The 13,548-nt window shown below is 42.6% G+C and overlaps 1 protein-coding gene across 2 annotated transcripts; it reads left to right on the forward strand.

The window, feature by feature from the left end:
- Positions 1–1,790: 1,790 nt before the first annotated feature.
- Positions 1,791–12,518, forward strand: XRCC2 (X-ray repair cross complementing 2). 2 transcript variants are annotated; one of them, XM_083824673.1, is made up of 4 exons: positions 1,809–1,947; positions 2,657–2,893; positions 6,017–6,098; positions 11,535–12,518. In XM_083824673.1, exons 2-4 carry the CDS (start codon positions 2,891–2,893, stop codon positions 12,248–12,250), a joined length of 801 nt encoding a protein of 266 aa, XP_083680799.1. In that variant the 5' UTR covers positions 1,809–1,947; positions 2,657–2,890; the 3' UTR covers positions 12,251–12,518. The 2 variants fall into 2 exon arrangements, with proteins under 2 accessions (XP_083680798.1, XP_083680799.1); XM_083824672.1 differs by lacking the exon at positions 2,657–2,893 and having other exon boundaries at positions 1,791–1,947.
- The last annotated feature ends 1,030 nt before the right edge of the window (positions 12,519–13,548 follow it).

Genomic DNA, 13,548 nt, shown 5'->3' on the forward strand with positions numbered 1-13,548 from the left:
TGATAGGTGACGAGGTAGGAGGGGGTTTCAGTCAACTGGCATTTATGCGTACTATATATTTTATGTTTCCAAATTCAAACAGCAATCACTTTTTTAAATTAGCGCAGCAGCTTTAATTAGAGAACAGCAACAAAGAAGCTATAATTAAAAAAAAAAAAAAAGTGGTTGATGCAATGAGTAGTGTCTTTGTCATAATTCACAATGAGTCCACTCTACTGTTGGGTTAGGTTCAATCATCAGTCAGCTTCAAGGGCAATCACTTCTAATTAACAGGCCTTTTGAACTCTTCCAGGGAATATGGTTCAGACCTCTAAGGTACTGTAACAACAGTCAGAAACACAACTCTTAAGGTTGTCTGTCCCTTGTGGTGGCTTTCCCAAAACGTGAGGCAGAGGCTTCCTTCAAGTAAAATTAAACTAAGTACTGCAGTTGTGTTTTGTGCCACGTGTCCCTGTGTAGCCATCCAAGCTCACTAATCACCTTCCTTGGCTTTGATAATTTTGCATATGTATCCATACACAGAGAATAAGAAAAGCTACGACAGCTGTCCAAAAGAGACCATCTCCTTTCAGTGATTTAATGAGGGATATTAGGACTTGACATTAGAAGTACTGTCTGGAATTAGGTCAAATCTGACCGTCCTTGTGGAAGTATCTAAAACCTTGATTTGGGTGGCAACATCAGGGTGTTTTGAATTAGAGGGAGAATATTTGGGGCTGAAAGAAGGTTGAAAGAGTAAATAAGGCCTATGCCTTTCATTTGAGGTTAGGTTTTTCAGATTTGTGGTGTACTCAGGCTCAAGCTAGCTGAGACTTCTATATAGACAAACTTATTTCTTTGAAGAAACAAAGAACTCCACCACCACCAGTTTCTCCTCCTAACTGTAAGAACGTGCAGTATCGCTGATAACCTTGCTAAACCCAAAAGGATGATATCACCGCTGCTCTTTGATATGCAGATACGGGGAGTGGGATTGCTATTCTTATCCTGCTGGTTTAGCATTTAGCCTATGGAAAACACAAACAGGTTCTCCACGTTTTCGCCTGCTCGTCATCCCTCACGCTGCTGCCTTGCACAGTGGCGGTGGACAGGCCGCGGTCCTCAGCAGATCCCACTGCTGACCGCGAGCACGCCACCGCCTACGCCAGAGACATGCCGGGCGGTCGGATCCTGCCCAGGAGCATCGCACGCCATGCGAGCCCGGCTCGCTCAGGTGTATGCATGTATGCAAAATATTCCAGAGCTCTTTTCATCTAAGCCATAATTGCGAGCTGGCTTCTGCGGGAGTAATTTCGCAGGCGTCGGGGTTTAATGGTGGCCACGCGGATGGGTTTCCTTTGAGTCACTTCAGCCCCAAGACGGCCATTTCCGCGGATGGGAAACATTGCTCACATTTCGCCATGCAAAACCAAGGGAGCAGGACTTCCCTGGCCACAAGGCTGACAGGGGCGATGCCCTCAGCGCCCGCAGGGTACACCGCAGCCTCGCACCCCACAGGACGCTGACCTGCGCCATGCCTGATGTTGTTCCCCATAGGGGCAAGGTGGTGGTTCAGGGCCACCAATAATGACCAGGAGCAAAAATAAAAGCAAAACCCACACCAAGAACATATAAAAAGAAACGCTCTTAAAAAAAAATAATAATAATAATAACAAAATAAAATTCGGCCTCCCTGCAGTGATCAGTCCCTCGGGAATGCCATAAGGCGCCACAAAGCGCCGAGGCGGGACTCGAACCAGCGGGACTCGAACCCGCGACCCCCAGAGCAGCGCCCCACAACCCACGCCGGGCGCTGAGCCACGCGTGCGCCGGGAGGGGACAGGCGGGCGGTTCCAACGCGCCTGCGCAGTGGCCGCCGCCGCCGCTGGGGCCGGAGCGGGGAGCGGCGCCCCCTCCCCCAGCCGCGCCATGGGTGACGCGCTGCGGAGGGCGGAGTCGGGCACTCAGGTGAGCCCCCCCCCCCCCCCCCCCCCCCCCCCCTCAGGGCCCCCAGCCCCGGGCCGCTGCCCGCCGCCATTTCCCTCAGGGCAGGCGGGCGGTGCGGTGGCTCTCGGGTCTTTGTTGGTCGTCCGTCCCCTCGCTGTGCCCGGGCGTCGTGTAAACGCTCCGTCCGCTCCCCCGGGGGGTGCGGGGCAGGGCAGGGTACACCCGGCTGGCCGCCCTGCCCCCGTGCTTGGCGGTGTGTGAGGGGAGGGGAAGGCGCAGAGCCGCGCCCCGCCGCCCTGCGAAGCGCCTCAGGGTGAGGGTGGCGGAGAGGGGGCGACACGGCGGGAGGGTTTGTTCCACCAGGAGAAGCTCCTGTCACGGTGGTTCCCAGACACGGCCGCCTTCACGAGTGTCTTCCTCGCTGTCCCCCTCCCAAGCCGTGGATGGAGCGAGGAGGAAGAGCTGTGGAAACGAACGAGGAGGATTTGGTTTCAATACAGCGCGCAAAGTGGAGTTGCTTTCGTGTTCTTCAGATAAAAGGGGGTTGAGTTTTGGCGTTTGTTAGTCTTCACTGCCCTTAAATGTTTACTTGTTACTTCGACTTCCAATCAGCACCTTAATTAGGTGGAGATGTGTGTTAGTGTATCATGATATGCTAAGTACAAAAGCATAGAAACATGCATGATAGTAAGTATTTATTTCTTGTTAAAGCTCTCTCTTTTTGTTCAAGGCACAAGTTCTTAAGCCCTTTTGGCACATAAAACACTCACAGCTGCCCAGTACCAGCAAATACACACAAATTAAGGACATGTCTTCCACTTGTGTCCAAGTGGGTAAATGCATTTGTCCACATGAGCAGCACCAGCTGGGAATTCACGTGGCAGAACAACCAGTGGTGGAACAGATGAGCAGACCTGAACAAGGGAAGAACTGACAACCAAGGCGTTGAGAAAGAGTAACGACCATGGTAAAGAAAAATGCTTAAAGCCCTTGAAACAGAACTTCATTTAAAGCAAACTTCCTCAAATAGCCTGATGCATAATATCTGACTTCAGTGAGGGTTAGGCTGAGACCGCAGTCTTACAATTTTATTCTTCAATGTAATTAATGCAACAAATTAGAACTTCTCAGAAAACACCTTTGGTATCTCACAACAAAATAAATGATAAATTGCTAGCATACATCTTCATGCCCAAAGTTTACAAAAGCTCAGAGTGGTTGTAGTGGTTGAAAATTAAATTTTGTCTCATACTTGAGATGTATTTTTGTTTATAAATAGCCTGTAGGTTAGCTCACGGCCTCTAGCAGAGCTAGAGTATTTAATTTGAATTTCTTTAACATTTTAATTAAGTAATATCTCTGACAAGACCTACGTGTATTCTTACATTTATGCATAACTTCATTGAATCCAATATAGTATAAGCATTACAATATATTAGTCAATGGGACAGCCCATATGCATATTTCTTTATTAAAAAGATGGAATTGATAAGCCATAAAAGACATTACTGAAATACTTCAGTCTCGTCAGTCTTGTTGTCATTAATGAAATTTAACCCAGCTGTTGCCCAGCTCATGCTGGATAGCTTGTTTTCTACCACGTGTACCTGTGCGCAGCTTCTTGTTTGTGTAATTGCATTTCTCAAGGACACGTATGAGCGAAGACCTACCGCTAGCATGCTGCTAAAAGGTTATGTTTTGTACAAAAGAAGATGAAAGCATTAAAAAGGAAGAAATGAGCATCTACAGTTGAATTACAGAATCAGATGTCTCTAATACATTATTTGAAATTGCAGGCTTCTTTTTTTCCTAGCTTTTTCCATTGCAGTGTTTTATCCAGCAGTACAATGTCCACAACACAGCATGAGACACCCGACTCCCACCATCGAGATTACTCTTTAATTGCCATAGATTTTTCCCTCCTCCCACATAGAAGACAGTGTAAGAAGGCAACATGGAAATGCCCTCCCTGGAGCTGAGCCAAGGCAGCTTCTGCTGATTTGGGAGAACCCATATTGTCACTGTCTTCACTGTCTGCAGAGGTGAGGGATTCCTGTCTGGTGCCTCATCTCGGTGCAGCTTAGCTGCCGTCACTTCTGCTGTGGTGTGGACAAACCTTTGTGAGATCTGAAGGAAAATTGTTCGCTGTTTCTGCCAGAAACCCCATTGCTCACAGCGTGACACTAATGAGGCGAGTGCCTTTGGAGATTCTGCTTCAGAACTCGGAAGTAAATACAAGTTTGATAAAAACACAGGTGCACTATCATCAGCAAATTATCATAAATTACCTACATGAGCACTGCTCAGAGTAAGCACCTGTAGTTATTTAAAATGAATGTAAAAACTCATCATTTAAACAACCACAGGTTCATATTTAAACGATAGAGATCAATCTTTTGTGCGTTTCCAAAGCTGGAGCGGTAACCTTAAAGAGGTAATAGTCTAAGAGGAAAGCGCTCTTAGTTTCCAGAAAAGAAAGGGAAAAAAAAAACCTGTGGGGAATGTATTTGTTAACGTAGGAATGAAATTGGGAGCAGGAGGCAGCATCACCATGTTTTGACCATCCCGTGGGGCCTCGTGTCCCAGCCCAGCAGTGCTGGTGGCACCCGGCATCGCGGAGCACCGCAGTGGTCCTTCCTATCGCTGGGAACCGAAGGGCATCAGAAAGCAGCAGCCTGTGGTGGTTTTCCTGTTTCTCTCGACTTCCAGCACCAGATGAGGGGGGTGAGATTCCCGGCCTTTCTCCAGGAAGGGAAGCTTCTCCTCCCCACAGCCCCGGGCTTCGTGCGTAGGGTCTGCAGCAGTGCGGTTGGTAGTCGCAAGCTCCTAGTTTATGTGCCCTCAGAGACGTTCGTGTGTTCTTGTGGATATAAATCCATCCAGATTTTTACTTTGGTCAGGTCACGGAAGCCTGCTGGTTCCCAAAACACTCCAGAGTTCTCCACGTTTGCTTTGTGCGCTGCACAAACGTAACAGGAGGGTCTGCAGATCCCGAGCGAGGTCAGTTCGAGTGTTTTATGGCCCTTCAGTGAACATGTCAGAAAACTCCCCTGGAAATGTGTGAACAGGCAAACAAAGGCAAACACATTGACATTTTGTTAATGGAAGGGAATGTTAAAATGTCAATGAAAATGTCACACTTAAATTCCCATCATGACCACTTCAAGTAAATTCAGGGCCATTTAATGGGGCTTTATTCTGCTATTAAAGGCAAACACATGCACAACTGTTTAAACAACTTCTAAGACAATTCAGAGTAAATGCTCCTCATCAATATGGCAGGGAGGAAAGCAAGATAAGGCAGCGCATGTTTAGAGGTTTGTGCCCACTGCTCCTTTCATGACTGCCTTTAAGGAAGATGCAGTAAAAGCAAACAGGATTTTTTCATTTGGCTTAATTTTTTAAATGGCAGCTGGTTGTCTTGGAGAATAAAATTTTCAGCGCCAGGATAGGTGCTGTGGGCGTCCTGGTAGTGTCCTTTCCCGTGTGCGTTAATGTACGTGTGGAATAACTGCTCTTGCACAGGGTGAAGTGCTAATTGTGTGCCAAAACTGCAAATAATACAGGTTAGGTGGTCCATAAGAGTCCTGCATACTTTTCAAATGAAATGTACATGGTTTTACTTATAAATATGCAGAGAGGCTGACTCAGGAGACTCATGAGGGGTAACGCTTTGCCTCTCAACCTTGTGGCCTTGTGGAGGTGTGGGTTATTACAGATGCTCTGCTATCCCTTTGTTGTGTCGAATGGCAGCACTGCTCTATACCAGAGGCAATCCCTCTTGCTAGTTTACCTGTGCAGCTTTTTCTGTTTTGTTTTGTTTTTTCTTTAAGCTATATTTCTCCCAGTGTATATCCACTCCTTATCGCCACTGAATCTGTGTGTTAATTGTTTGTAAGGATGGAAACTTCTGCTGCTGTGCCCAAAGACTGTGGGGGTGCTTATGTATTTATAAAAATGTTTTCAAATCAAACCAATCTTTTGATAGGACTGTCATTGAAAACTCCCGGTTCTTGAAGTCCTTTAAATGTGATTCCCAAGACCCATTATTTTGAGCTGACAGCATGTCTCTTCTATCTTTTTTTAAAAGCTACTTGCACGCCTTGAGGGCAGAAGTTCTCTGAAAAATCTTGAACCTTGTCTGTTTGCTGAAGAAGGATCTCCCGTTCATGGTAAAAATGTATCTTTATCCTATTTATGCAAAAATGTCAATGTAAAAATTTTCTCAGAGAGAAGCATTCAAATAGATCTTTTTACCCTGGATTCAGAATTTTAACTCTTGATGTGATTTTAGGCAAACCAGACAAAATGAAATAATGCAAAGTCATCCTCCTGAGCATTATTCTACTTTAAAATGGTTTATGGGTATTAAAGCACAGGTGTAGGTGAGTAAATACCAAGCATGTTGGTTACCATAGAGTTTTGCAGATATTTGTTCTACATTGTCACTTACCTTTTTTTTTAATTTATTTTAATCAGTGGTCTAATTTTAATCAGTGGTCTTTTTGACACCAGTGCAAGTTTAAAGTAGTGTCTTGTAGCCAGAAGTTTTACAATCAAGATTGGATGTTGTAATGAAAGAAATTGCTGAGCTAAATAGAAATTAACGCAATTAGTAATTTCTTGATTATCCAGGAATTCTGCCTGTTTTTCCAGATTGTGTGAAATTTCATGGATTCTACAATGGAAAAGACTACTCTGATTATACAAAACTAGAAATGCATAATAAAAAAAGGCGTATGAATGGCAAACTGAAAGGCTCATGCTGTGAGATACCACAGTCGTTGAATATATATATACATATATGAATGAATGAATGGGCTTCATATGAAAAGTATGTGGCTGCAGTGGTTATCAGCATACTTGTCTGCAATTTGAATTCCCACAAATTATAGAAGGTTCAGAAGAAATGGCAGAAAAAGCAATAAAAAGAATCAAGATAATTGGATGAGAGATGATGCTTAGTCTACAAATGCAGTCTCTGCGAGACCATTCACATATTATTTTGCAGCACTTGGGAGTACATTAAGGGTTTAGCAATATATGATTCCTGCCCCTAGAAGTTTCAAATGTGATATAACAAAGATAAAGGGCAGAGAAATCCTGGTAAGTCATTGCGAATGGAGGGGAGTATGGAAGATTATTTAAACGCTCTCAGTTCTGAATTGCCAAAAGAAGAATTAAGAACCAGTAGTGAAAATGGTGTAGGCTTCAAAAGGCTCCTGGAGTTGTAACGCGTTTTTTTGTTGTTGTTTTGTTTAAGAAGAAATGTTTTTATTTTAAAAGAAATGCAGCTATAGGAAATGCTGATATTTCAGTCTATTTTTATGTACTTTACCTACAAGTAACAAATGTTTGAGACTGAACTGGGCCTGCTCTGGTCGAACAGCCTCCAAGAAGCCTTCCTGGGATTCCGTAATTGCCCTTGGTGTTGCAGTCAACGGGGTTACATAATTCCATTCCCAAAATGATCAACTTTGATTTTAACGCTATGTAGGTTGTTCATGTCTGTCTAACAACTCTTCCAGAACCTCAGTTCTGAGATGGCTGGAAACTTTCTAGTTTCGTCACTGGTTTTTCCCTGTGCCAACACATACATTGAGCTTGGGAAGCACTTCTGTTTTTCTTCTGCTTTTAACAAATGGCATCAATTATTGTCTGTACTGGTCATGCTTCTTGGCTGACACTAATGGAGTTGCATAATGTTAGCAGAGATCTTTATATGTATAAATGGCCTTCACCTTTTATTTTATTTTTGCTTTGTCTTTTAATATCACAGTATATATATTTATGTGAGTCCATGTGTTATTTTGATGTGTGTTCTCGTTATTGTCTTAAATCCCTGTTGAAGATCTACCTCTCCATTTGTCATGAACTTGGCATTTAGTAGGTCATTAGGGACTACTGGAACACATTGCCCACAAAGAAATGGTATGATTAAAGCAACGTGATGACCTGCATTTTTCTTTTTCCCGATGGTATTTGTAACAAAGCTACGTATATATGAAGTTTCAATAAACCATGTAAAGGTTACATCATCATTAAGTGTTCGTAACATGTATGTCAGAATACTACAGAATAGGAACAGTTAATATAGGTAGTGCTGTGATTCTGATTGTGATGGAACTGTATATTTAAGAAGACATAAGTATTAATTACATACCATTTGAGCTCTTCTGGAATGGAGGAAAAGTGACATGAGCTTTAAATAAGCTTCCACTGTTGCCAGGCATATTTCTCCTCTGGCCCTGCTACGAAGGTATGGGTGTCCACATAAAGCTCAGCAGCAGTGTGACACCCAGAATGGATTTGGAATAAATATTATGCCTTTCTACCCCACTTACAGATGGTGCAAATATTAGTGAGAGTTTCTGCATGGTATTATAAGTCAGTAGCCCAGTAACTTAAAGGTATTTTATGGTATGAAACCTGCAAAGCTATTGCTGAGTATTCTAATCGTCTGCTTCTAACTCCAGTGTCAGAAAATAGTTTTACCAACATTCACGAATGTAATGATTACAGGAAAATTTTAAGACTAATGTAGTTCAAACAATAACATGGAAAAGATGACCAGAACTGAGCACAATGTTTTAGTTAAAAATATATTAGTGTTATATGAATATCGAAGTTTATGCAACATTGCATAGCAGTGGAGCGTTGTGCTCTGTAGTCTGCCTGTAGTGGGCCAGCTCCGCTTTGTCTCTAGTTCAAGCTGCTACGAGCCAAGCGATGTGTTGGGTTACTCCTTAAAACATACTTTTTGAATTTGTCAGTGCTGAATTTCCTATGAAATCATTCTGATAATCTATCTTGATACGTTAAAACCTTCACAGGCTTAAGTTATTAACCCAATTAGTTTGTCTTCTCCACCTTTTGCCAAGCTAATGGAAGATCAGTCTACTGGTAGATGAACCAGTAATGTTGGGCAACACCAATTCTAATAAAAAATTTCCCATTAACTTTCTTCCACGTTAAAATGTCTATCCCTACTCGGCCTCCCAGACCGTTTCCATCCCTTGCCAGTATCTCTTTACTAATCCTGCTCTCAAACTCTTTTGACATTAATGGATGATGCTGGTACTGATCACCTAGTTTCTTCCATGACCTAACGTGAGAGATAGTGTCAGTGGCTTTTTGAAAACAATGCTGGCCACACTTCCTCCTCTGCTGTGTCACTGTTTGTCCACCCGGATCCAGAAGGATGAATTTCCCCTCGTTATCTTACTGCTACAGCCTGGTTGCTAATTTAATGAAACCCTGCATTTACAGTTGTTGCTATAAATGGCTTCTGTTTTGCCCCAGTTCTTTTTGTGGGCAGTCTCCTTAATAATCGTGAAGGCACAGAAATCCCCTGCTCCCTTGAGGTTTTCTTACAGTCCAAACTGTTAGTCTTTTTGGAGCGTCAGCATAATGTCCGTGTTTTGGTCAAATTGCAACCCATCTTTTGGGGCAATATGGAACAAACTTTGACAAGTGCTTAGCTGTCGTGCTGTTAACGTTTATAAGCCACCACAAAAACTCTTAAGAATGATTTTTCATTGAGCTTATAATTTTTACTTAAATAAGTGTGTTAGTTCTGCCAATAAAGGTCCCTCCAGTGTTGTTCTGTGCATTGCAGGTCTCTTACGTAATGTGCTACAGAAGGTTATACGGAGCTCCTGATAAAACATCTTCAAACGGATAGAGTCAAGCACTTCACAGAATCATTTTTTTGCATAATACCAGCTAGTAAGTCAGATCTGCCCGCTGCTGCTTCTGAAAGGGCAACAAAAATACTTTGTTGTTTTTTTTTTAAACAAGGTATTTTGCTGTGATGGTAGGTCTAGCAATCTGTATTGTAGGGTGGCCCAGTCCAGTCATTGATCTGGATTCAGCAATGCCACTCAAGGTGGCAGAAGCCTTGTGCCGAAACCTGTGGCAGGCAGAACATACAGTTTGTTCTTTAATGACAGGTGCCTTACACAATTGCTCTAAAATATTTCAGTAGACTTGAAATAGGAGGGCCTACCCAGCATATTTGGAAGGATTTCTCCCAAGCTGGTGTCCTATTGTCACAGGTTTGTTATGTCAGCAGCACAATGGATGTAGCGCAGTAGAGCATCAGCTGGCTGCAAGTGGTGGAGCTGGATATTGCGACTTCTCAACAGGAAGAGAAAATGAAGATCTGTGTCATAGGATGTGTAGTCACCTTTCATCTCAAAAGTGGGGAGAGCCATTCAGAACAGATAAATGAAGGTTTGGGAGGCAATCAAGCTTTTCAAATAAGTTTCAAAGTATCAGAATTTCAGGAAACTGGCATTGCACTTTTGGAGGAGCAGGGAACTTGAATACGGAGAGGCGGGCAGTCCGAGTGCCACTGAAGTGGGCGGATTGTCACATTAGGTGTAAATTCCTTTCAACACTTGCAATGGGTGAAGAGCTTAATTCTTCCTCACCACGCTCTGCCCCTTGTCCCAAGCTGCATGTTGACATTATATGCATGTGCAAACAAGGGCATCCTCTGTGAGTTGAGGTTACCCTGTTAACTCAGGCAGGCACAAACACGTTCAGGTAAAGTTGCAATTAATTCTCTGCTCTTGCATCCTGCTCTGGAAAGCTGTTAGCCCATTGGCACTTCTCAAGGCCACAGAAGTCCATGACCTTCCCATGGCTATAGTTGTGTGATTCTCCTTACTGCTTATATTTACCCTGCTGCCTAAATTCCTCAATATCATAAATAATCCAGTTTCCTAAATTAGAAGTTTGGAAAGGACACCTAATAAATTAACCTTTTTTTTAGAGCCTTGCTCTGATTTTAAGACATAAGAGGCCTTTGGAAAAGGCTTTAGAGTCCCTTGCATTCACATTTGAGCTGGTTTCCTAGTCATGGGTTATGCTTTTTTAATTAACTTGCTAAATTCACATGATATTCATATTACTGACACACACAGATCAGGCAGTTAGGTTGAGTGTATGTATGAACAGAGACCTCTGCTTCAGACAGCACTCATTGTCTGGAGTTCAAGCAACCTGCGAGACCCTTTCTGACAAAGAAGCAGCTTCTTATTATGGTCTCATAATAAGAATCGGTATGTTGTGGTGCGTGCAGCTACCAAACAAGTACATTGCAGACATGAAATGTTGAAGGACAGCCTGTGCTGCAAAAATAGCTATGCCAATGTGATTTGAACCTCTAATGTCATCTTTTTTTTTTTCTTCGCTTGTCCTCTACTTTTTTTTCCCTAGTTTTATGTACATAACATAAATAGATGGTTTCTTAGCCACTTTTTTGTGTAGCAGTTTCCTTTTCAACCTTCATCTACCTGTATTGATAAATGAAATCCAGTTGCCAACCTCTTAGTGGTATCATTGTCCTAGATGCTATTGGCAGGCTTTTTTTCAACCGTTGCTGCCAGTTGATTTTCCTCACTTCAGAGGCCTGCCTTGAAAATCGGAATTTCTCTTGGTAGATGCCAACCAGGATTTAAACAATTTTTATGGCTCTCAAAGCTTTCAAAAACACATTTTCCAATTAGTGGAATAGTGAATATTGGTTCAGTAAACACTGAAATTGGACTCCGAGCTATAAATGGCCTCACGTGACAGCTTGCTTCTTTGTTTTTGAACAGGAGATGTCATTGAATTCCACGGTCCAGAAGGAACAGGAAAAACTGAAATGCTCTACCACCTGGTAGCCCGCTGCATCATTCCAAAGTCAGGAGGAGGACTGGAAGTAGAAGTCATGTTCATTGATACAGACTACCATTTTGATATGCTTCGTCTAGTGACCATTCTTGAGCACAGATTGGTGCAAAGCACAGAGGAAATGATAAAGCAGTGCCTGGGAAGGCTATTTCTTGTGAACTGTAGTAGCAGCACCCAGTTACTTCTCACTCTTTACTCTCTAGAAAACATGTTTTGCACTCACCCCTCTCTCTGCCTTTTGATTGTAGATAGCATATCGGCTTTTTATTGGATAGACAGAAGCAACGGCGGGGAGAGTCTTAACTTGCAGGAGATGAATCTGAAGAAATGTGCTAACTTTCTTGAAAAGCTTGTGAGGGAGCACCACTTAGCCCTGTTTGCAACAACGCAGACAATTATGCAGAAATCTACAAGCTCTGCAGAAAGCTTTTTTCCTTTAAAACTTCAGCATGAATTTGATACAGACTATAGGCCTTATCTCTGTAAATCATGGCAACAAATGGTAACCCACAGGATATTTTTCTCCAAGCAATTTAATTCTGGCAACAGCAAAGGTTTTACAGTCGTTTCTTGCCACCTCAAAAAAAACAATGTTGTAAAACGTTCATTTAGTATTGCAGAATGCGGTGTTCAGTTTTAATTTCAGTTTGTTTTTTAAACGTCTAGCAAATCTTGGTGCTTAAGGCCTGGTAAGCTCTAAGTAGTTTTTAGTACCTTTTAAATGAGCTGTTTGTTGCTGGGTGATTAAGGATTTTTGTTATCATTTTCTTAAAATTTAGCGAAGGGCAGGAAACCTTAACGTTTTTGAATTACTGTTTACGTTCAGTCCCAGCCAGTGAGGAATGTTGGCAATTATTTGTTTGTGCTTAATGCAGGAAGCGATTAAATCAAGAAAATTATAACCAAAGTCATTTAAAACTCCTAGTATCCTTCATTAATGTAACCTTTGTGATATGCAATCAAATGCACTGACTTCATTTCTGAGTCTTACTGCTTTTTACTCCTCTTTTCCCAGGGTACAGACGTAGAAGCCTGCTTTTCCATGGGGTAGACTGCAAGTGTTCACTTTTCATAAATACTGGTCTTGGTTCGTTCCCAGTAGCCTAGGGCATATGAAATGCATTCACAACTCTGCCTGAAGACGAGGATTCGCTTTCACAGCCTGTTAAATAGCAGTAGTCCCGACCATGGTTCTCCAGCCTCACAGTCTCTCTGCTTATTTTATCACGTGCTCGGAGATGCAAGGGTTGCAGGTGTTTCGACCTTCAGAAGGGTCTGGGTTTGAAGAACCTAAAGCTATCACAAAAATGGAACCCTGTTGCCATAAACGAAGGAAAAACAGCTCTGGGTACTTGGGAGTTTGCGCTACATGCAACAAGCTGTTTAGTCTTTGAAAATAATGAAGGATGGGCTATGGGTTGTTGTGGGTGGTGTTGGTTTGTGTGTGGTTTTTTTTTAAGATGTATGCACACACATAAATTTCTTCCCTGCCCTCCTTCATTATTCCCTCCCACTTCTTTCCCTTCCCCCGCTCTCCCTAAGAAATCCAGGAATGCCATGCCTCTGGTCTTCACCAATATGCATTTGCCACATGTAGAACATTTGTGTGCAGGATTTGGCATGCTACGTGTTGCAATTCTGGCAGAGAAGATTCAGAACTTATGGGAAATGCCCTACAGTTCTGGCAAAGGATACCGTATTATTTATTAACCTAGAGTGCCCTTTGAAAGCTTCAAAGTGCTTTACAAGAAAGAAAATTGCACACAGTACATTATTTAATACAAAAACTTACATTAGCTTACAAATTTAAATTACTCAAACAAGGGGAAAATATTTCTCACAGCAATATTCGTTCAGTCATGTTGCACAACACGTTTTATAGTTTAGATTGAACAGATTATTAATAAAAATGCATATTTAAGAATAAGTACCCAGCAC

This window comes from Anser anser, assembly GCF_964211835.1.
Source record: "Anser anser genome assembly, chromosome: 2".
Lineage (NCBI taxonomy): Eukaryota > Metazoa > Chordata > Aves > Anseriformes > Anatidae > Anser > Anser anser.